General features: G+C 42.1%; 1 protein-coding gene across 1 annotated transcript in view; it reads left to right on the forward strand.

Annotated features, from left to right (window-relative positions):
• The first annotated feature begins 697 nt into the window (after nt 1-697).
• Nucleotides 698-23,952, forward strand: part of LOC311135252 (DNA topoisomerase I, mitochondrial) — a 33,776-nt gene continuing 10,521 nt past the window's right edge. The window contains exons 1-12 of the mRNA XM_084169194.1: nt 698-745; nt 1,085-1,210; nt 2,178-2,250; nt 6,082-6,131; nt 9,616-9,741; nt 9,897-9,975; nt 11,619-11,743; nt 11,846-11,961; nt 13,276-13,397; nt 16,375-16,497; nt 16,687-16,874; nt 20,071-20,215. Coding sequence (XP_084025320.1) covers nt 1,098-1,210; nt 2,178-2,250; nt 6,082-6,131; nt 9,616-9,741; nt 9,897-9,975; nt 11,619-11,743; nt 11,846-11,961; nt 13,276-13,397; nt 16,375-16,497; nt 16,687-16,874; nt 20,071-20,215 — 1,260 coding nt within the window. The 5' untranslated portion in view covers nt 698-745; nt 1,085-1,097. The remainder of the gene's footprint in view (nt 746-1,084; nt 1,211-2,177; nt 2,251-6,081; nt 6,132-9,615; nt 9,742-9,896; nt 9,976-11,618; nt 11,744-11,845; nt 11,962-13,275; nt 13,398-16,374; nt 16,498-16,686; nt 16,875-20,070; nt 20,216-23,952) is intronic.

Here is a 23,952-nt window from a genome sequence, read left to right on the forward strand (position 1 = left end):
AAAAAGAAAGCTTGGATTGGAAACGAGTGAATAGGTGTAGGTATGGTGAAACGAAAATTCCACCCAGCCAACCAAAAACGATGTATATGACCCTAAAATACTACTTTATTAAATACATATTTAATTCCTCCATTAAAATAATCACTGCGCTTCAAGAGCAACTTTGTTTACAGCACAGGGTTTGCTGATATGCGGATAGCTGCATTATTGAGGAAAGTGTTTACTTGCTATAACTGTGACATGTGGTTGTTTTGTGTAAAATGCTTGCTTACGCCAATCCAGTCGTCAGATCAGTTATAACCTACTTCAAGGGAGAGGAAGCTAGGACTCGGGAATAATACGTAAGAGTATTAGAATAGGGCCTGTCAGAAAGCAAATAGAAGTGCATATTTAAAATAGATAAAATTATACCATATTATTTTAACATATTTATTGCTGTGCTATGAGTGTCCTTGTTTACTTTATTACTGTACTTTCGTAATATAACCCCATAAATAACACGTTAGCTGCAGTAAGGCGTATTCTCAGACAGAGGGCGTTGATCGCCAGCTAATTAACTTCTTCAGCCAATCAGAGTCAATAGCGTTGAATTTGGACTTCTAGAAATCTCGCGCTACTTTATAAAGACAGAGCGCGCCAGAGCGGTTTGGATATTTCTGCCGTACACCAAGACATAGCCAGCCAGTTAGCCATTTGTAGCTAAAGTAATCAGTGTCAAGGCCAAATTTAGCGCACAGGAGAAGTGGTAAGCATGTGGTACTGGTCATTGAATTGTCTAGCTAACCACACACCGCTATTTAGCTAGCTACCGTAGCTAAGCAAATATGGGTTAGTATAGTACAGTAGTATGTATGCTAATCCATGTGGCCGGGATATTTTGTTCGCGCTAGCAACCCATCGCATCAGGCAATATGTTTTGCTGTTCAGAGCTAATCACATGACATTTTGAAAATGCACGTGTGCAATTTGTCTGTCATTTTTACCGCGCTTCAATGCTTGTCATGTTAGCGCTGCCATCTGAACTAACAAACCATTCTGTACCTAGTAAATCATTCTGCTAACTAATGAATGGACTGTATTACAGTGCTCTGTAGGAGATGGACAGAGAGGTTGGCCAAGCCAAAGGAGTGAAGGCCAAAGCGAGGACACCCAGACCGAGGAGGCTGACTGATAAGAAAGGAGGCTCAGGTGGAGACGCACCTAGGAAAAGGTGAGTCCAGACAGTGACATTGACTCTGCACCGGTACCCCCTGTATATAGCCTCTCTACTGTTATTTTATTTTACTTTTGCTATTTTTTCTCAACTCTTTGTTTTATTTTACTTTTTTATTAAGAAATAAATGCATTGATTGTTAAGGGCTGTAAGTAAGCATTTCACGGTAATGTCTACACCTGTTGTATTCGGCGCATGTGGCAAATATAATTTGATTTGACATACAATGTCCTATAATATGTGCAATATCAATCTCAGTAACACATCAGTCATAGGCATCCATTAATTTATCTTCCTCACTATCTCTAAGACCCAAGTAGTACATATTACACACCAGCTAGGCCTAATCTGAAACATATGTTCACTACAGCATTCACTTTTTTTTGTATCTCTCATTATGTAAAGATGGGCTTGTATGTAGGTAGTTAGTCACTACCTTTTCCACCCACTGCACCCAAACTTTCTTCATGGCTTCGATACTTCTGAATTACAGTTAACTGAAACAACAGTCAACATTTTCCCATTATTATACACATCACATCTCTGTGGTGTAGACACGCAGAATATTGCAAAAAATGGAGACAAATTAAGTCTCCAAACAAACAATCTGCACCAGCAATTGTAAATCTAGCAAGGTGTGCACAATGAGTGAGTGTGTGGGTGCCTGCTTTCATTAACCAGAGTAGGGTACTCCATCTTTATATGAATACATTAATTCTCCTTGATATTTGATACATTATATGAGCAGACAAATGAATCCAGAGTCATCCATCACTGGCGTGTGTAATTAATGGGATGAAAGAGAAGAATAGACACCTGTAAGCATGACTGGCAGCAGCCTTCTGTGACAGTCCCTGATGACATTTCATGGCAGACTAGAGTTAAGTTGGAGGTTACCAACTCAGAGGGAAATATGACAATAACCTCTTTTTCTCCCTATTCGTCTGTTCTGATGGTCTGACAGTACAAAGCCCAAGAAGGAAAGAACTAAAGCCACAGAGAAGTCTCAGCAGGCAGAAAAAGAAAAGGGCCAGAAGGTAAATCACTGTCTTAAATCATACACTACATATTGTAAGTGTGTTTGTAGTAGCTTAATAGTTGTGGCAGTAGTGCTATCAACAGGAGCAGCTGTAGTAGTAGCAACAGCATGTAGGCCTAAATCACCACCGCTACAGCTTATGTGACTTAAATTTGTACTACTGGATAGTTATCCTCATACTGAATCTCTCAATATAGGGAGAGGGGTTTTCACATACATCCTACAATTTTATTTTTGATTGAATTGCTACGTTATTCACAGGTCCTTTGTAGCCCTTTGTTACTTGATATGTGTAGCAATTTACTTAGTACATTTATTTAGTTCTTCATTATCTAGTCTAATTCTGTATTAGGTCAAAGTACCACTTTGCAGTTTCTGTTTTTGTCCCGTATGACTATAATATATGTCTGTCTCTAATAATGTCCGGAACAGAGTGTTTGATGTACAGTACCAGTCAAAAGTTTGGACATCTACTCATTCAAAGGTTTTTCTTTATTTTTACTATTTTCTACATTGTAGAAAAGTAGTGAAGACATCAACACTATGAAATAACACATATGGAGTCATGTATGAACCAAAAAAGTGTTACAGATCAAAATACATGTTATATTTTATATTCTTCAAAGTAGCCACCCTTTGCCTTGACAGCTTTGCACACTCTTGGCATTCTCTCAACCAGCTTCATGAGGAATGCTTTTCCAACAGTCTTGAAGGAGTTCCCACGTATGCTGAGCACTTGTTGGCTGTTTTTCCTTCACTCTGCAGTCCAACTCATCCCAAACCATCTCAATTGGGTTGAGGTCAGGTGATTCTGGAGACCAGGTCATCTGATGCAGCACGCCATCACTCTCCTTGGTCAAATAGCCCTTACGCAGCCTGGAGGTGTGTTTTGGGTCATTGTCCTGTTGAAAAAAAATGTATAGTCCCACTAAGCCCAAACCAGATGGGATGGCGTATCGCTGCAGAATGCTGTGGTAGCCATGCTGGTTAAGTGTGCCTTGAATTCTAAATAAATCACTGACGGTGTCACCAGCAAAGCACCCCTACACCATCACACCTCCTCCATGCTTCTCGGTGGGAACCACACATGCAGAGATCCTCCGTTCACCTACTCTGCGTCTCACAAAGACACGGCGGGTGGACTCATCAGACCAAAGGACAGATTTCCACCAGCCTAATGTCCATTGCTCGTGTTTTTTGGCCCAAGCAAGTCTCTTCTTCTTATTGGTGTCCTTTTAATAGTGGTCACTTTGCAGCAATTCGACCATGAAGGCCTGATTCACGCAGTCTCTTGAACAGTTGACGTTGAGATGTATCTTGAACTCTGTGAAGCATTTATTTGGGCTGCAATCTGAGGAGCAGTTAACTCTAATGAATGTATCCTCTGCAGCAGAGGTAACTCTGGTTCTTCCTTTCCTGTGGCGGTTTTCATGAGAGCCAGTTTCATCATAGCGCTTGATGGTTGTTGTGACTGCACTTGAACTTTCACATTTCTTGAAATTTTCCAGATTGACTGACCTTCATGTCTTAAAGTAATGATGGACTGTTGTTTCTCTTTGCTTATTTGAGCTGTTCTTGCCATAATATGGACTTGGTCTTTTACCAAATAGGGCTATCTTCTGTATACCACCCCTACCTTGTCACAACACAACTGATTGGCTCAAATGCATTAAGAAGGAAAAATTCCACAAATTAACTTTTAAGAAGGCACACCTGTTAATTGAAATGCATTCCAGGTGACTACCTCATGAAGCTGGTTGAGAGAATGCCAAGCGTTTGCAAAGCTGTCATCAAGGCAAAGGGTGGGTACTTTGAAGAATCTAAAAAATAAAATATATTTTTAAAACTTTTTTTGTTTACTCCATGATTCCATATTTGTTATTTCATGGTTTTGATGTCTTCAATATTATTCTACAATGTAGAAAATAGTAAAAATAAAGAAAAACCCTTGAATGAGTAGGTGTGTCAACTTTTGACTGGTAATGTATGGCGCAGCGGTCTAAGGCACTGCATCTTAGTGCTTGAGGCGTCACTACAGACCCCCTGGTTCGATTCCAGGCTGTATCACAACCGGCCGTGATTGGGAGTCCCATAGGGCGGCGCACAATTGACCCAGCGTTGTCCGGGTTTGGCCGGTGTAGGCCGTCATTGTAAATAAGAATTTGTTCTTAACTGACTTGCCTAGTTAAATAAAGGTAAAATAAAGATGCACTGTATTCAGACCCCTTGACTTTTTTCCACGTTTTGTTACTTTACAGCCATATTCTAAAATTGATTAAATAAAACATTTTCCTCATCAATCTACACAATACCTCATAATGACTAAGCGAAAACAGGTTTTTATACATTTTTGCACATTTTATTAAAACTAAGAAAACAACAACTTATGTAAATAAGGTTTCAGACCCTTTGCTATGATAGTCGAAATGGAGCTCAGGTGCATCCTGTTTGCATTGATTTATCCTTGAGCTGTTTCTACAACTTGATTGGAGTCCACCTGTGTTAAATTCAATTGATTGGACATGATTTGGAAAGGCACACACCTGTGTATATAAGGTCCAACAGTTGACAGTGCATGTCAGAGCAAAAACCATGACGTTGATGGAATTGTCCGTAGAGCTCAGAGACAGGATTGTGTCGAGGACAGAGCTGGGGAAGGGTACCAAAAGATTCTGCTGCATTGAAGGTCCCCAAGAACACAGTGGCCTACAGCATTCTTAAATGGAAGAAGTTTGTAACCACCAATACTCTTCCTTGAGCTGGCCAAACTGAGCAATCAGTGGAGAAGGGCCTTGGTCAGGGAGGTGACCAAGAACCCAATGGTCACTCTAACAGAGCTCCAGAGTTCCTCTGTGGAGATGGGAGAACCTTCCAGAAGGAGAACCATCTCTGCAGCACTCCACCAATCAGGCCTTTATGGTAGAGTGGCCAGACGGAAGCCACTCCTCAGTAAAAGGCACATGACAGCCCGCTCGGAGTTTGCCAAAAGGCACCTAAAGAACGCTGACCATGAGAAACAAGATTCTCTGGTCTGATGAAACCAAGATGGAACTCTTTGTCCTGAATGCCAAGCGTCACGTCTGGAGGAAACCTGGCACCATCCCTACGGTGAAGCATGGTGGTGGCAGCATCATGCTGTGGGGATATTTTTCAGTGGCAGGGACTGGGAGACTAGTCCGGATCGAGGGAAAGTTGAACGGAGCAAAGTACAGAGAGATCCTTGATGAAAACCTGCTCCAGAACCTCAGACAACGACTCTAAACACACAGCCATGACAACGCAGGAGTGGCTTTGGGACAAGTCTCTGAATGTCCTTGAGGGGCCCAGCCAGAGCCCGGACTTGAACCGGATCTAACATCTCGGGAGAGACCTGAAAATAGCTGTGTAGTGACGCTCCCCATCCAACCTGACAGAGCTTGAGAGAATCTGCAGAGAATAATGGGAGAAACTCCCCAAATACAGGTGTGCCAAGTTCGTAGCGTCATACCCAAGAAGACTTGAGGTTGTAATCGCTGCCAAAGGTGCTTCAACAAAGTACTGAGTCTGAATGCTTATGTAAATTTGATATTTCTGTCTTTTATTGTTAATAAATCTGTAAAATTCTAAACCTATTTTTGCTTCGTCATTATGGGGTATTGTGTGTGTAGATGGAGGGGGGGGGGGGGGGACTATTTTAATACATTTTAGAATAAGGCTGTAAAGTAACAAAATGTGGAAAAAGTCAATGGGTCTGAATACTTTCTGAATGCACTACGTGTGTATGTGTGTCTTTAATATGTATGATAATTGTGCTGAGCTCTGACTTGTTTTTCTGTTTTCCCTCTATTAGGTCAAGGCTGTCAAAACAGAGAGCGTGGAGAGCTTTGATGACGATGTGAGGTGGGCATTTTCCCCTGAGACTGCATTTGATTAACAATGTTGTTAATGAGAGAGCTAATTATCATGGCTTTACTCTCATAGCATTTCTGTTGCAGTTGAGTGGCTTGATATCGCTCAAAGTGTCATATCAGCACCTTTCTGCTGCCATTGGAAATTAGTTTTAATCCATTAACGTTTCAAATGGAGGGTGATGGAAATTAATTTTAGTTTTGGATTTCCGAGAGCCTGGACAGGATCCATTCCCCTTTTTTCAGGGAGCGTTGGCTATCAGGAAATTTAATTTCCTGCTGTGTTGAAGAAAAATCTGTGGCTTGTCAGAAAAGCAATAAATTAGAAACCGTCGTGTTCTGAGGGGATGGATGGTGGGAGTTTAGGCCAGGTCTGAAAGGTACAATCCACTACAGATAACGGTATCGGTTTTGCTTCCTTACGGTCACAGTGACTAAATGAATGACATACATTTAAGCCACTGTTTATGGACTCTCTCTTAGACTTACTCAGGCTGTTTCTCCCTCACAGACAAACCTATTGGCATTATGACATTTTCCTAATCCTATTGAAGTCTACTTCTCTCACTTAGGAAATGGAAATAATATTTTGATTGATTACCATACAGGAATGAGTTGTTCAGATGAATTAAGCCACATTCAGACAGAACGTTGGAAGATAATGTGAGAGAATATCCAATCATTACCCTTCTGTACTGTTGTCGGTGACAAGAAAGTGGGTGAAGTGGGGGGTCAGAGGTCCTTAAACGGGTAGGTCGGGATTTTGGCAATGAGGCCCTTTATCTACTTCCCCAGATGCAGATACATAAAAATGGTATTCACAAATGTATCTTTTTTTTTTTGTCATTTAGCAGACGCTCTTATCCAGAGCGACTTACAGTTAGTGAATGCATACATTTATTTTAATTTTTTCCTACCCCCTGTGGGAATCGAACCCACAACCCTGGCGTTACAAACGCCATGCTCTATCAACTGAGCTACATCCCTGCCGGCCATTCCCTCCCCTACCCTGGACGACGCTGGGCCAATTGCGCGCCGCCCCATGGGTCTCCCGGTCGCGCCGGCTACGACAGAGCCTGGATTCGAACCAGGATCTCTAGTGGCACTGCGATGCAGTGCCTTAGACCACTGCGCCACTGGGGAGACTTATGTATCTGCGTGCAGTTTGAAATAAGTTAACTAGCGTCAGCCCAATTGCTAACTAGCGTTAGTGCAATGACTGGCTGTTCCTCTAGACTTCCAGTCATTGCGCTAACGCTAGTTAGCATTGGCTTGCGAAACTACCTCTAGCTTCCTTCGTATTGGACACAGATACATATTGGATACCATTTTTATATCTGACTATTGGGAAGTATATAAATGGCCTCTTTGCCAAAATCCCCAACTATCCCTTTAATTACATTATCTGCACTGCCAACTCGCATGCATTGAGTGTGAGACACGCATTTCGCCCATTTCACACGCCATGCCTCTTATTTCTCACAAATTGAAAACGTTTTTTTTATTTTATTTTTATTAATTCAGTGTGTAAAATTCTACATTCATAAACATTGTACCCGTGGCAGCTTCACCCGGTAGATCCATCGTTTTCCTTCCACCGCACTGTGAACCGCGGCAGATTGAAGCTTGTGATTGATTTAGTTGGGGTCCAGGACCAAGGCGATTGGATGCGTGTTTGTAAAGACACACTCCTCACAATTTAGTGTGGGGTGCAGACTGGACAGGAATGTTCGTTCGCCGCTTATCAAAATGTTTAACCTCAATTGTCAAAAGAGCAGCAAGGCAACTTGTAGAGCTGTTTTGTCTATAATTGTCGCAGAATGCGTTCTTATGACAGCATGTGATAATATAGCCTACTACTAGTGATTTAATCCACAACTTGCATTAGCCCAGATCCATAGCCTACATTATTCACCTTGTTTGGTCATTGACAATTTAGCACTAGGTTCATGAGGCTGTAACAACGAAAAGGCAGAATTCAGCATGAATTTTGGTAGGCTGACCTGATTTGTCTAACTATATTATGAATATTATTTTGCCCGAACAGATTGTGAACCCAAATGTGCACTGTAACTGATTCTAGTGGGGGAACGATAATTTGGGTTTGGTGTAGTGACAGATTTAGGCTATGCCGTCTTGTCTTCAGGAGATTTTATCTGTTTAATTTGTTTGGTCTTACACAATAGCTGATGTAAGTCATTAGAACAATTTCTTCCCCTACAATGGGCTGAAATATAGACTAATTAGTGTGCTTATCTCAGCAAGAGCACTGTTATTCCCATACTTTTATTTAACTTCATAACAATTTCTTACCAATTTTGCTGGTGTAATTGGGCTATTTGAAATCTGATTTGCCAACTTGTCTTAACTTTTTAAATTATATATATTTTCAATGAGGGCTATGCATTTTTGTGAGCATTTATCGACAGTTTTAAAACCGTGTTCTGTGGCTGTCATAAAATGAGAATAGGTTATATTGAAATGCCCCTTGCCTCAAATATCCTGTTTTGTCATTTTAGTATTGTGCGCACAAGCTGCTAGGCTGAAATGGTAGGCAGAAATGCAAAAGATCTTGCCGACGTAGAGTAAGATGATGACAAGGTTTTGCAAATCAGCCTCAACCACCAGAAGATCAATATTCATTAGATTTTTCTTAAATGTGGGGTAATTTGTAGAAATCAAATGTCACATGAACATATATTCAAACTCCCAGTGTTTGGGAAACATAGATCAGGTGTGGGCGGCCAACCCTCTTGGAGAGGTACCTCTCGGCAGGAGATTTTAAAAAATGGGATAGTTCACCCAAATTACATATTTACATTGGTTTCTTATGGACAGAGAGAAACTGCAATCCATCCTATGGTTAGCCACTACAACCAACTGCTAATATTAGCATTTTCTAACCAAAAAACTGTTAGGGACACCCATACCCCCTGGCTAGGGGTGGAGACAATGACATTCACAATAGGAAATCTCACTCCAAGCTATTTTCAAAAGTTGGCAGCCCTGTATGTTATCCTGTTCCATTCTGCCTGTAATGTGAATTGGCATCTACAGCTGTTTTCTTTCATTTCCTTCCATCCAACCATGTGAAATGAAGCACTACTGTAATTGAGTTGCAGTGGCGGTTGTAATGTTGATTTTATTAATTTGGTCCATTTCCTTCCCACTTCCAAGCCACACTGCAGGGAAATACAAGCTTGCTGTCCTGTTGTTGTTATTGTTAGTATAATTATGGCAATTAGAAATAATATCATCAGGCCCTTTTCTATAATGTTGTTTAATCACTAATTGTCATTACGTGTGGTCACTAAATTATCATTGTGTACTTTTGGATTTAGGTGTTACTCTATGAATAGCCAGGTTTTACTGGAAAGTAAAAGGGGGCCGCAGCAGGATGTGGTCATGCTTTCCAACCACTTGATATGTGAGTGAAAGTGACTGGTCATTGTTCAGTCTCTTTGTGCTTTCCTCAGGTTTCATTTGGCTGTAAAAGAGGAGCCTGAAGATGGAGACTTTGCGCCAGAAAATATGGGGAAAAAGAGGAAAAGACAAGAGGATGAACACATGGAAGGTCCCTCATGTTCCACTGCAACCCCCACGTGAGCAGATCTCCCATATTATATATGTTAGCCCTCACTCCATCTGTCATTCAATTACCCTATGACTAAGTGTAAGCAACATCCACTACCTGTTGGAGGTGAGCAAATAGTGTTGTGCATTGTTGCTGTACACAGACGTTATTTGCTGCCCTCAGGTTAAATAAGAAATTGAAAGAGGACGAGGCTGACCCGAGGACAGAGAAGAACATAAAGGAGGGGATAAAGAAAGAAAAGGTAGACATCCTCCCTGAGCAGGCAAATGTTCTAGTTTTCATCTGTTGATGTAGTTGCATCATTTTCTCCCACTTTTCACTCGCATCAACAAGAATTTCAGCCGAGTTGGAAGTGGAAACTATACTGAACAAAAATATAAACGCAACATGTAAATTGTTGGTCCCATGTTTCATGAGCTGAAATAAAAGATCCTAGAAATGTTCTATACGCACAAAAAGCTTATTTCTCAACTTTTGTGCACAGATTTGTTCACATCCCTGTTAGTGAGCATTTCTCCTTTGCCAAGATAATCCATCCACCTGACAGGTGTGGCATATAAAGAAGCTGATTAAACAGCATGATCATTACACAGATGCACCTTGTGCTGGGGACAATAAAAGGCCATTCTAAAATGTGCAGTTTTGTCACACAACACAATGCCACAGACGTCAAAAGTTTTGAGGGAGCATGCAATTGCCATGCTGACTGCAGGAATGTCCACCATAGCTGTTGTTTGGTAATTAAATGTTCATTTCTCTACCATAAGCCGCCTCCAACGTCGTTTTAGAGAATTTGGCAGTATGTCCAACTGGCCTCACAGCAGACCACGTGTAACCACGACAGCGCTGGACCTCCACATCTGGCTTCTTCACCTGCGGGATCGTCTGAGACCAGCCACCCGGACAGCTGATGAAACGGAGGAGTATTTCTGTCTGTAATAAAGCCCTTTTGTGAGGGGAAAACTCAATTTTATTGGCTGGGCCTGGCTCCCCAGTGGCTGGGCCTATGCCCTCCCAGGCCCACCCATGGCTATGCCCCTGCCCAGTCATGTGAAAACCATAGATAAGGGCCCAATTAATTTATTTGAATTGACTGAGTTTTCCTTATATGAACTGTCACTCAGTAAAACCTTTTGAAATTGTTGCATGTTGCGTTTATATTTTTGTTCAGTATAGATGTTTAGTCAAGACATTAGTTTTATTGTATTCACAATCATTACTGTGATACAATGTTAGTGTTTGCCGCATATGACTCAGATGGGTATAGCTGAAATGATAAACAAGCTTTGTTTTGTATTAAATGCTGTGAACATGTTTTGTTTTGGGAAATTTTACAATGGGCACACTGATTTTGTGTAAATCAAATTTTATTTGTCACATGCGCTGAATACAACAGGTGTAGACCTTACAGTGAAATGCTTACTTACAAGCCCTTAACCAACAATGCAATTTTAAGAAAGAATACCAAAAAAAACATAAGAAATTAAGGTAACAAATAATTAAAGAGCAGCAGTAAAATAACAATAGCGAGGCTATATACATGGGGTACCGGTACCGAGTCAATGTACGGGGGCACCGGTTAGTCGAGGTAATATGTACATATAGGTAGTTATTAAAGTGACTGCATAGATAATAAACAGCGTAGCAGCAGCGTAAAAGAGGGGGTGGGCAATGCAAATAGTCTGGGTAGCCATTTGATTAGATGTTCAGGAGTCTTATGGCTTGGGGGTAGAAGCTGTTTAGAAGCCTCTTGGACCTGGACTTGGCGCTCCGGTACCGCTTGCCGTGCGGTAGCAGAGAGAACAGTCTATGACTAGGGTGGCTGGAGTCTTTGACCTACTGTGTAAATTGTCTTGTTTCTGTGGTGGTGTCTTGATCTCCCAGAAGCCAAAGAAAGAGGGGGGGGAGCATCCAGTCACTACAAAGAAGAAGTCAAAGGAAGAGATTGCGGCGGCAAAAGCGTTGAAGATCAAAAAAAGAGAAGAAGAGGAGCAGCAGCGCTGGAGATGGTGGGCTTGTTTGTTTTTCTATATGCTGAATGTGTAGGAGGTGGATGGATGCACCTTTTTATGAAAGAGGGGCTCATTCTGAAATGCGTTCTTGTCCCTCAGGTGGGAAGAGGACAAGTATGAGGATGGTGTAAAGTGGAAGTTTCTGGAGCACAAGGGTCCCTTTTTCCCGCCGGAGTACCAGCATCTCACCCCGTCAGCTCATCGATCATTTAGAAGTAAACGTGTAACTCTTCTCAAAGAGGCTATTCACTCTAAAGATCTAAGTTGCTTTCCTGGCATGAGAAAGTTGAGCTAGGAAGGCTTGTAGCTCACTTTCAGACTGTCCATGCATTCTGTCTGGGTCAGATTGAAAGTTGAATGTTGTTGACGCTTTCTCTATCTATGACACTCTGGGGAGGATCCTCCCCTTCATCATTCACCCCAGAAGATTGTTCCTCAACTCTGTATTGATTTGCATGGATCAACAGCTGCCCACAAGATCAGACTCCTTTATTTAGGGCTTACAGCCCGGGGATGTCTGGCTGGCTGGATCAAACATTTTGATTGAGAACCATAGTTTTGACATTTTCTCCCTGTAGTGCAGCCCTGACAGCTCCCATATCAAAAGAGTAGGTTTGATAAGTTAAACCCTGTGTGTGTGTAGTGAAGTCTCTCCCTGTACCCAGGCCTCCACAGCTGACTCATCAATCGGAGTGGTATGGAATGTAAATTCACAGCCGCTCACTGCAGGCCTCAGCCTCTCTCTCTGGCCATTGATTAGCTGGCTCCTAGGGGACCTCTGGGGGTGATATTAGGGTGGGGAATTGCCAGGGACCTCACTATACGATATTATCACGATACTTAAGGGTGGGGATGATATTTATTGTGATTCTCACAATTCTATATGTATTGCGATTCAATACTGTGATTTAATTGTGATTCCATGGTCCAAACATATTGCTTACCATGTGTCTGCTGCAGAGGGATGAGAGCCATGAGAAAACGAGTTTTGATCAGTCATGGAAATTGGCAATTTGAAATCAAATTGGCTCAATATTTAAAAAGATGGAGAACAAGCTATGAAGGACAATTACTGGAGTTTTGGTGCATGTACAGCCAACTAGCGCAACAATAAAATGGCGACTTCAAAGTTGTTGAAAATATTAATAATATCCCAATATGTACAGTAATTATCTAACATTGTTATTTTTTATCACTAGTTGATATGGTGCATTTTTTTGGTTCTGACTAAACTCCAAAAGCCTGACTTTGATCTCAGAGGACACCGCTCCTCTATAGTCACTTCAGCTACTCGTATAGTGGTGCCGCTTCGCTCCCCTACTAAAGAGAACATGACAAGGGCAAGATTTACCAAGCGTTTGCACCTGTTAGTTTCAGACAGTAATAAAAGACAAAGAAGTAAAGCTGAGTACTAAACTATTCTACAACATTATATATAATTTTCCCACTTAGGACCTGCAAGCTGGTTACTGAAAATGTAGCCCGGCTAAGATTTTTATGGAACTGTATGTGATGTGCTTGTTCACCAGGTAAAGCTGTGAAGCTGGGCCTTGCTGCAGAGGAGGTGGCCCTGTTTTATGCTCAGATGCTTGACCATGAATACACTGCAAAAGATGTGTTCCGAAACAACTTCTTCAAGGACTGGAGGAAGGTGAGAAGTGAGGGCGGAAGAAAAGCCTAGAGAGACTAGCCCTTGAAACAACTTTATTTTGTTTTCTTAGCTTGTTCTTGGAATAACATCAGTGGCTCAATTTGTCGTATAGCAGATTAAAGATTAAAAAATGAACTATTTTGGAGTTGGAAGTCCAACCGAGAACCAAACAAGTAGGAGTAGTGGTTGAGAGTGAGCGTGGTCATCAGGTCCCTATACTGTTCAACTAATAAAGAGATGTTCATATAAGGAAATCAGTCAATTGAAAAAAATTCATTAGGCCCAAATCTATGCATTTCACACCATCGTTGGGCCTGGGAGGGCATCGGTCCGCCCACCTATTGGGGAGCCAGGCCCAACCAATCAGAATGAGTTTTTCCCCACAAAAGGGCTTTATTACAGACATAAATACTTCTCAGTTTCATCAGCTGTCCGGGTGGCTGGTCTCAGACGATCCCGCAGGTGAAGAAGCTGGATGTGGAGGTCCTGGGCTGTCGTGGTTACACGTGGTCTGCGGTTGTGAGGCCAGTTGGACGTACTGCCAAATTCTCTAAAACGAAGGAGGCGGTTTATGGTAGAGAAATGAACATTCAGTACGAGGTGGTCTATTGTCTTTGTGTCGCTGAGCATGTATTCTGGGTGTGTGTACTCTGCGTGTGTGTTAAGGGTTCAAACCCTCAACATGGGAAATATGTTGAAGTCTCTCTGGGGGTTGGTCTCTCTCGTTCTCTTTCGTCGTTCTTCACCCACACACCAATCCGTTTGACTGTGGAGTTCAACTGGGCATTTTCATAGCTTCTGTTTCCCATAGATGCGATGGCTTTGAGTTTGCGTATCAGGGATGTTTTTTTGAATGTTATTTTCTCTACCAACAGCTCTGGTGGATATTCCTGCAGTCAGCATGCCAATTGCACGCTCCCTCAACTTGAGACATCTGTGGCATTGTGTTGTGTGACAAAACTGCACATTGTAGAGTGGCCTTTTATTGTCCCAGCACAAGGTGCACCTGTGTAATGATCATGCTGTTTAATCAGCTTCTTGATATGCCGCACCTGTCAGGTGGATGGATTATCTTGGCAAAGGAGAAATACTCACTAACAGGGATGTAAACAAATTTGTGCACAAAATGTGAGAGAAATAAGCTTTTTGTGAGTATGGAAAATTTCTGGGATATTTTATTTCAGATCATGAAACATGCGACCAACACTTTACATGTTGCGTTTATATTTTTGTTCAGTATAGATGCAGGGGTGTGGAGATGGGTGTATCGGGGTGTCTTCTGTACACAACACTCCAGCAGGCCCAAAGGCGTATCATGCAGAATTAATTTCGTGCTGCTTAGTGCCCAATGCTCTTGAAAATATGATTTGTGTAAAGGCATTGATATGCTAATCCAGACAAGTCGCTCCCCGCATATGAACAAATCCAATTAAACTGTTTTATTATAACGGGAAACCTCTCCTCGCCTGACTGCCCCCAGTCTCCGCCCACCCGCTGCCTGTCAATCATGCTTAAAGGGAAGGTCGGTGACTCAAGTGTCCACACTGTCACTGGCATGTCTGGACTGGATCTGTATTAGGGAAAATATCACCATTTTACTGGTGCCAAGACAATGCATTAGTATTTTTGCTCTTAGAGCTCCTGTTGTCAGGTGCACATATCCCAGATTTTTCCCTGTTTCTTTGTATTTATCTATAGCTAAACTCCCCTTCTGGATATGTTGACATGCTGCTCTTATGGATTCCTTCCTCAAAGAAATGGAAAGAAAAATAAGTCATATACACTAAGTGTACAAAACATTAAGAACACCTGCTCTTTACATGACATTTGACTGACCAGGTGAATCCAGGTGACAGCTATGATCCCTTATTGACGTCACTTCTTAAATCCACTTCAATCAGTGTAGATGAAGGGGAGAAGGGTTAACAAAGGATTTTTAAGCCTTGAGACATGGATTGTGAATGTGTGCCATACCTCTTTAAGGAATACCTGGAATAGTATAAAGTAATCCTTCTACCCCCCCCCCCATAAAAAAAAAAAAGTGGTTGTCCCACTGGCTATCATACGTTGAATGCACCAATTTGTAAGTTGCTCTGGATAAGAGCGTCTGCTAAATGATGTAAATGTAATTCAGAGGGTGAATGGGCAAGACAAAATATTTGTCTTTAAACAGGGAATGGTAGTAGGTGCCAGGCGCACCAGTTTGAGTGTCAAGAAACTGCAATGCTGCTGGGCTTTTCATGCTCAACAGTTTCCTGTGTGTATCAAGAATGGTCCACCACCCAAAGGACATCCAACCAACTTGACAAGCATTGTAGTCAACATGGGCCAGCATGTTCTGAGGGCAAAAGGGGTTCAACTCAATATTAAGGTGTTCCTAATGTTTTGTAGACTGTGTACATTGACATTTACTCAAGCAGGCTTTCTAGTTTATGGACAGAAGGTGGCCATAGTGACATCCCCGTGGCCGTGCAGGCCCTCTCGCCTGCCATAGGAGGCCACATTAAAGGGGGGTGTCGTGACGTTTTACCGCAAAAAAAAACATTACATTAAATCGTAACTGAATAAAAGGGCTACTTGTTTAGCATCCCTGTTGACATGTTTTATGGGTCTGACTCCTTCAGGGGCTCCCTAGATCTGTATTACAGGAACACAGAGGTTGCTGCTGCTGGGGCCCAGGCTAGCCTGCTTTATGGTTGTCTCTAGCTCACAGGACTGAGATGTAAGGACTGAGGATGGTCTGTCCTTTTTATTGATCAAGTGATTAAAGCAAAGGCTACAGATTTTAGTTATTTCGATAAGGACATATCTCAGATTTGTTGGGTTATGAAGTTGAAGATGAGTGGACTGGAATGTTTTGCGTTCTGTGTTTTTATTAGGTAGGTCTACTCAGAAGATTCCTGGTTGACTGACGGCATCAAGGACAATTCGGTAGTGAATCTGTTTCTCGTGTATTGTCCTTTGTTTGTCTGAGCAGGAGATGACCCTGGAGGAGAGGGTGCTGATTAGTGACCTGAATAAGTGCGACTTTCGGGAGCTCCACACCATGCACAAGGAGAAGGTGGAGGCTAGGAAGGCCATGAGCAAAGAGGAGAAACTGGTCAGTGGAACTCAGACAAAACATAGGACCATTACTCAAGGTAGAGCGAAATGATTACTTCATTATTGGATTGAGTGTAATTGCTATGGATACACTATTGTGAGAGCGAAGGGGGTTCATAGTAAAGTCTAGTTGATATCAAGCAGGCATTATTGTCATACCTGATAACCAATATATATTTCATTCCAGGTGATGAAAGAGGCCAACCAGAAGATAGTGGAGGAGTATGGCTTCTGTATGCTGGACCACCACCGGGAACGCATCGGCAACTTTAAGATTGAGCCCCCAGGTCTCTTCCGAGGGCGGGGGGAGCACCCCAAACAAGGCATGCTTAAGAAGAGGATCCAGCCGGAGGACGTCATCATCAACTGTGCAAAGTGAGACTGGCTCAGAACATGACTGGCTAGTAAAGGGGAGGTTACAGAATAGAAAAGGGTTAATAAAAGGGAAGGTTACTGCCCGGAGAAACACTATGGAACAGTCCCACAACAGGTTTGGATGTTCCAATATTCATCCCCTCAATACGGTTTAGTAGTAGTATCTAGAGGAAGACCACAGTATGGTTGTTTTCCACACTACTTTACTCCTCTAAGACCTGTGTCTCTTGTCATTATGATCCAAGTCAGTGATTAGACTCCCAGTCTAAATTAGTGTCTGCTAAAGGCTGATTTATACCCGACGGAGACGGACCCTACGGAGCGTAGCTGTGTCGTAATGTTGTTTTTCGTCACAAAAGGGGCGACTCCTTGTAGTGCGCTCCAACATTTGACATACTTCCGTGCCACATGAAAATTGTAATGTTCCGTATCACTCCTTGCATAGCCGTGGGGCCAGTGTTGTGTAGGCAATGACGTTCACTTGGTTCCTTCAAAACATGACATTCTATTTTTAGCTGATATGATAGTGAATACATTCAAGCAGCATATTAAACTGGGATAACGTTGTAGGTTACACCTGCAAGTATAGACATTTTTGCCAGGGCATATTTGATTATAAATCTGATTATTTCATGGGAAGCTAATCTACTTCAGAATCACTTCAAGATTGATGTCTTGGTTTAGCTTGGCATTAAATAAGCAGCCTATTTTGCATTGATAACCAAATATAATCTCAGCGACTGCTCAAACCTTCAAAAATATTCAAAATTCCCCATAAAGAAAATATGCGCATTTTCCCACCAGTGGTTTGTTTCCACCAAACTGACTTGTTGCATATAAAATCAGTGCGTGATGACAGTGCACACAATGTAATTTTTCGCATACGTTTTCATGTACCGAATAAAAATCTAAACTTCAATGTGTTTCATCACATTTTCAACTCTACCGATATTTTAGTCACAAACTGTTGCGTTAAATAGCATATGTGCGGCAACAGGTCACAGATAGTGTGTGTAGGCTAGTTTACATGATGAGATTGTTATGGATAAGGGCGAGGAATATTTTTATTTGTCAACCATCGATCATCATGCCACCAGAATAAGACCCTTGATATTTATATCAAGCTCATCCTCGTGCACTTTCACTACCCTGTGAAGTTCATTTATTTAATCTTTAGTCTAATAAACTGCGTGGTTTCCCGAGTCGTAGTGGGAGGACCACACACCATATCATTGCGTGAATCGAAGTTTACTTTGATATGGTCATTATATCAATATTTACGCATTAAGGCATTTTCACCGCCATTTATCGCATAATACATTTTACCGACACAAAAAGATCCCACCATGTCAAACAAACAAATGATCTGTCTGCATTTATAACATTTTAACTTACTGTTTTCATCACAGCTGTTGTGATTTTATTTTGATACTGTATAAAAACAGTGGATGGAAACATGGTTTGATAATAACAATTATGATATTCTATTTTTAGCTGATATGAGAGCGAATACGTTGAAGCAGCGTCTCAAATAAGGATAATGTTGTAGAATATAAGAATATTTGCCAGGGCATATTATTTAATTTTGTGGGAAGCTAAAAGACTAGCTATCTTGCCGTGTTCAGCCAACTTGCTAGTAAGGGAAGATGAGACTTCTTTTGCTTTCACCACAAATGAGAAGACGACAAGAAAATCTCTGTCCCCCCCTTGTGAATGTTAATTTTTGGGAGTCTGGACCAGCGAGGTATTATGTTACCGAAAGGTACACGTTGCAAAAAAATATCAGACTCCAACCAGCGCATGCATGAGCGTAGATCTACGCATGTGAATCTTGTAGAGGGCTTTAGGATCAAGCACCGCAATAGTCAGGGTTAAAGTTGAGCCCCTGTGTAATAGTCTTCTAGTTAACAGTCACAAAGTCATAAACCTTGCCTATTTCTACAATTTCTCTTAAAATCTCATTTTAAATCTAACCCTAACCTTAAAGGGAAACGTCACAATTGTTCAACTTCATACTCATCACCACCCCAACATCAACATATGTGAAAATGTTTTGTAGTAAAAAATGTGATTTTGACCAATTGTGATTAGGCGTTGTCTACTAATTGACTGATGCCATTGGAAACACTTATCTTTCTCTGTTTTTTTTACTACAAATCATAAAGGCACTATATATACAAAAGTATGTGGACACCCCTTCAAATGAGTGGATTCGGCTATTTCAGCCACAGCCGTTGCTGACAGGTGTATAAAATTGAGCACACAGCCATGCAATCTCCATAGACAAACATTGGCAGTCGAATGGCCATACTGAAGTGCTCAGTGACTTTCAACATGGCACAGTCATAGGATGCCACCTTTCCAACAAGTCAGTTCGTCAAATTTCTGCCCTGCTAGAGCTGCCCCGGTCAACTGTAAGTACTGTTATTGTGAAGTGGAAACGTCTCGGCGCAACAACGGCTCAGCCGCGAAGTAGTAGGCCACCCAAGCTCACAGAACGGGACCGCCGAGTGCTGAACCGCGCATGGCGTAAAAATCGTCTGTCCTTGGTTCCTCCGAATTCCAAACTGCCTCTGGAAGCAACATCGGCACAATAACTGTTCGTCGGGAACTAAATTAAATGGGTTTCCATGGCCGAGCAGCCGCACACAAGCCTAAGATCACCATGCGCAATGCCAAGCGTCGGCTGGAGTGGTGGAAACACGTTCTCTGGAGTGATTTAATCATCTGGCAGTCCAACGGATGAATCTGGGTTTGGCGGATGCCAGGAGAACGCTATCTGCCTGAATGCATAGTGCCAACTGTAAAGTTTGGTGGAGGAGGAATGCTGGTCTGGGTGTTTTTCATGGTTCAGGCTAGGCCCCTTAGTTCCAGTGAAGGGAAATCTTAACGCTACAGCATTCAATGACATTCTAGACGATTCTGTGCTTCCACCTTTGTGGTAACAGTTTGGGGAAGGCCCTTTCCTGTTTCAGCATGACAATGCCCCAGTGCACAAAGCGAGGTCCATACAGAAATTGAAATGTCCCGTATGTCTAACCTTAAATGAAGACCAACAAGCTAATTCTTGTTTTCATGAATTTTTAACTATGATATAGACTTCTGACTTTGTGGATGTGTTATCTAGTGGAAACCCTGTGACGCCGTCTCATGCCTACAGTATCAGACCCTTGATCTCTTTACCCCCCTCCCTTAGAAAGTCTTGTATCCCAGAACCCCCTGCTGGTCACCACTGGAAGGAGGTTCGCCATGACAACACGGTGACCTGGCTGGCCAGCTGGACTGAGAATGTTCAGGGCTCCTGCAAGTATGTCATGCTCAACCCCAGCTCCAAACTCAAGGTATGAGGCATGACATAGAGCACAGGTTTTCAAATATTACCCTACGAGCTCCGGAGCCTTCTGATTTTATTTTCTACCTGATAATTAATTGCGCCCACCTGGTGTCCCAGGTCTAAATCAGTCCCTGATGAAAGGTGAAGAATGTGGAGGGGAGGGAAACGGTGCAAAAAAAAACAGTGCAACTGGCTTCAACGTCCAGATTTGAATTTGAGGAACATGGGGTCAAACCACACAAACATATGCACTCTGCGTGGTGCAGTGACTGCAGACAATTGTTGTCCTAAATAACCATTCCCATATACAGTGCCTTAAAGTATTCATACCCCTTGACTTTTTGTGTTACAGCCTGAATTCAAAATTGCTTAACTTTGTTTTTCTCACCCATCTACACACAATACCCCATAATGGCAGTGAAAACATGTTTTTAGAAATGTTTGCAAATGTATTAAATGAAATGCTGAAATATCTCATTTACATAAGTGTTCATACCCCTGTGTCACCTTTGGCAGCTATTAGTTGTCAATCTTTTTGGGGAAGTCTCAAAGAGCGTTCCACACCTGGATTGTGAAACATCTGCCCATTTTATTATTTTCAAGCTCTGTCAGATTGGTTGTTGATCATTGCTAGACAACCATTTTCAAGTCTTGACATAGATTTAAGTCAAAACTGTAACTTGGCCACTCAGGAACATTCACTGTCTTCTTGGTAAGAAACTCCAGTGTAGATTTGTCCTTGTGTTTTAGGTTATTGTCCTGAAAGGTGAATTAATCTGGAAAGCAGACTGAACCAGGTTTTCCTCTAGGATTTTGGCAGTGCTTAGCGCCATTCCGTTTCTTATTTATCCTCAAAAACTCCCCAGTCCTTAATGATTACAAGCATCTTGTTACGTTACAGCCTTATTCTAAAATTGATTTAAATTGTTTTTTTCCCTCAACATTCTACAAAAAATACCCCATAATGATATGCATTTTTTTTTTCAAATGTATAATTTTAATATGGCATTTACATAAGTATTCAGTCCCTTTACTCAGTATTTTGTTGAAGCAGCGATTACAGCTGAGTCTTCTTGGGTATGATGCTTCAAGCTTGGCGCACCTGTATTTGGGGAGTTTCTCCCATTCTTCTCTGCAGATCCTCCTGAAGCTCTGTCAGGTTGTATGGAGAGCGTTGCTGCACAGCTATTTTCAGGTTTCTCCAGAGATGTTCGATCGGGTTCAAGTCTGGGCTCTGGCTGGGCCACTCTGACATTGAGACTTGTCCCAAAGCCACTCCTGCGTTGTCTTGGCTGTGTGCTTAGGTTCGTTGTCCTGTTGGAAGGTGAACCTTCGCCCCAGTCTGAGGTCCTGTGCGCTCTGGAACATGATTTCATCAAGGATCTCTCTGTACTTTGCTCCGTTCATCTTTGCCTTGATCCTGACTAGCATCCTAGTCCCTGCTGCTGAAGAACATCCCCACAGCATGATGCTGCCCCCACCATGCTTCACCATAGGGATGGTGCCAGGTTTCCTCCAGACGTGACGCTTGATGTTCAGGCCTAGGAGTTCAATCTTGGTTTCATCAGACCAGAGAATCTTGTTTCTGCAAAGTGCTGCAAAGACTGTTGTCCTGTTGGAACTCTAGAGCTCTGTCAGTGACCATCGGGTTCTTGGTCACCTCCCTGACCAAGGCTCTCTTCCCCCGATTGGTCAGTTTTGGCCGGGCGGCCAGCTCTAGGAAGAGTCTTGGTGGTTCCAAACTTCTTCCATTTAAGAATGGAGGCCACTGTTCTTGGGGACCTTAAATGCTGCAGAAATTTTTGGGTACCCTTCCCCAGAACTGTGCCTCGACACCATCCTGTCTCTGAGCTTTCCGAATGCACTCTGTAAACTTGATCTCCACTATATAAAAAGCATCTAAACATTGTCTTCTATTTCTTTTAGACTAGCGTTTGGTTTTCAACAGCAGAGATTTGTATAATTCTTACTGTCTGTTTCTGACATTTGCAACATTGTTTCAATATTGTAATTCGATATCCAGTTCTCCCATAGTAATGAACGCGTCGGGATGAGACATGCAAGCAGCTTTTCTCAGCCAGTCGAAGTCAGAAATGTCAATATAAAACAGGTGAAACTAATGGAAATTGAACTAGTTTGCTGTCTTTCCAGCTACAGTTTTGAAGTGATTGTGTTAGCTGTGTTGTTGGCTAGCTTCTCTGAACAACAGTGTCCTGACGAGAGAGCACATTCTCTGTGCCAGGCAAAATCATACATCATTAGCTCATTGTTATGGATCTATCCAAATAAATGTCACTAGAGAACATCTTAAACAAATGCAGCTATACTGAACAAAAATATAAACACAACATATAAAATGTTGGTCCTATGTTTCATGAGCAGAAACTTAAAATCCCACCAGAAAATCATGCACACAAAAACCTTATCTCAAAGTTTGTGCACAAATTTGTTTGCATCCCAGTTAGTGAGCATTTCTCATTTGCCAAGATAATCCATCCACCTGACAATTGTGGCATATCAAGAAGCCAATTTTAAACATCATGATCATTACACAGGTGCACCTGGGGACAATAAAAGGCCACTCTAAAATGGGCAATTTTGTCAACACAATGCCACAGACGTCTTAAGTTTTGATGTAACGTGCAATTGGCATGCTGACTGCAGTATTGTCCACTAGAGCTGTTGCCAGAGAATTGAAGGTTCTACCATAAGCCACCTCCAACGTTGTTTTAGAGAATTTGTCAGTACGTCCAACCGGCCTCAACCGCAGACTACGTGTATGGCGTCGTGTGGGCTACCGGTTTGCTGATGTCAACGTTTTGAACAGAGTGCCCCATGGTGGGGTTGTGGTATGGGCAGGCATAAGCTACGGACAACAAACATGTTTGCATTTTATCGATGGCAATTTGAATGCACAGATACGTGACGATCCTGAGGCCCATTGTAGTGCCATTCATCCTCCTCCATCACCTCATGTTTCAGCATGATAATGCACTGCCCCCTATCGCAAGGATCTGTACACAATTCCTGGAAACTTAATGTCCCAGTTCTTCCATGGCCTGCATACTCACCAGACGTGTCACCCATTGAGCATGTTTGGGATGCTCTGGATTGACGTGTTCCAATTCCCGCCAATATCCAGCAACTTCACACAGCCATTGAGTGGGACAACAGCCTGATCAACTCAATGCGAAGGAGATGTGTGGCGCTCCGTGAGGTAAATGGTGGTCACACCAGATACTGACTGGTTTTACGATCCATGCCCCTATTTTTAATGAATTTATTTAAATTGCCTGATTTCCTTAAACTAACTCAGTAAAATTGTTGCATTTCTATTTTTGTTCACTATACTTTGCTGTTATTCTGGTTGCATTGTTTGACGTGACTGGAAGTTAGCCGTACTTGGCTAGCTAGCAAGCAATGGATAAGAACGTTGCCAGCCAGTATGGCAATGGAACATTTAGAACAAACGACTGGATACTAAAGTAGATACAAAAATATTTAATGACTGGGGCCTGTCTCTGGCAACCGAACCGATAGAACGAACGACCAGACGGCTTTGGTAGGAACATTAGATTTGTGGATGAAATAGTATGAATTAATAAATTACTGTTTTTTTTTATGACTATGTCAATCATTTTTTGAATATGTAGATAATGCCCTCCAAGCCGGTGTTTGGAGCATTTATTGGCAGTTTGCCACCCATGCCAATATATCACTTAGGGTATTATCACTTAGGGTGCG

The sequence above is a fragment of the Coregonus lavaretus genome (genome assembly GCF_964263955.1).
Source record: "Coregonus lavaretus genome assembly, chromosome: 9".
In the NCBI taxonomy this organism is placed as follows: domain Eukaryota; kingdom Metazoa; phylum Chordata; class Actinopteri; order Salmoniformes; family Salmonidae; genus Coregonus; species Coregonus lavaretus.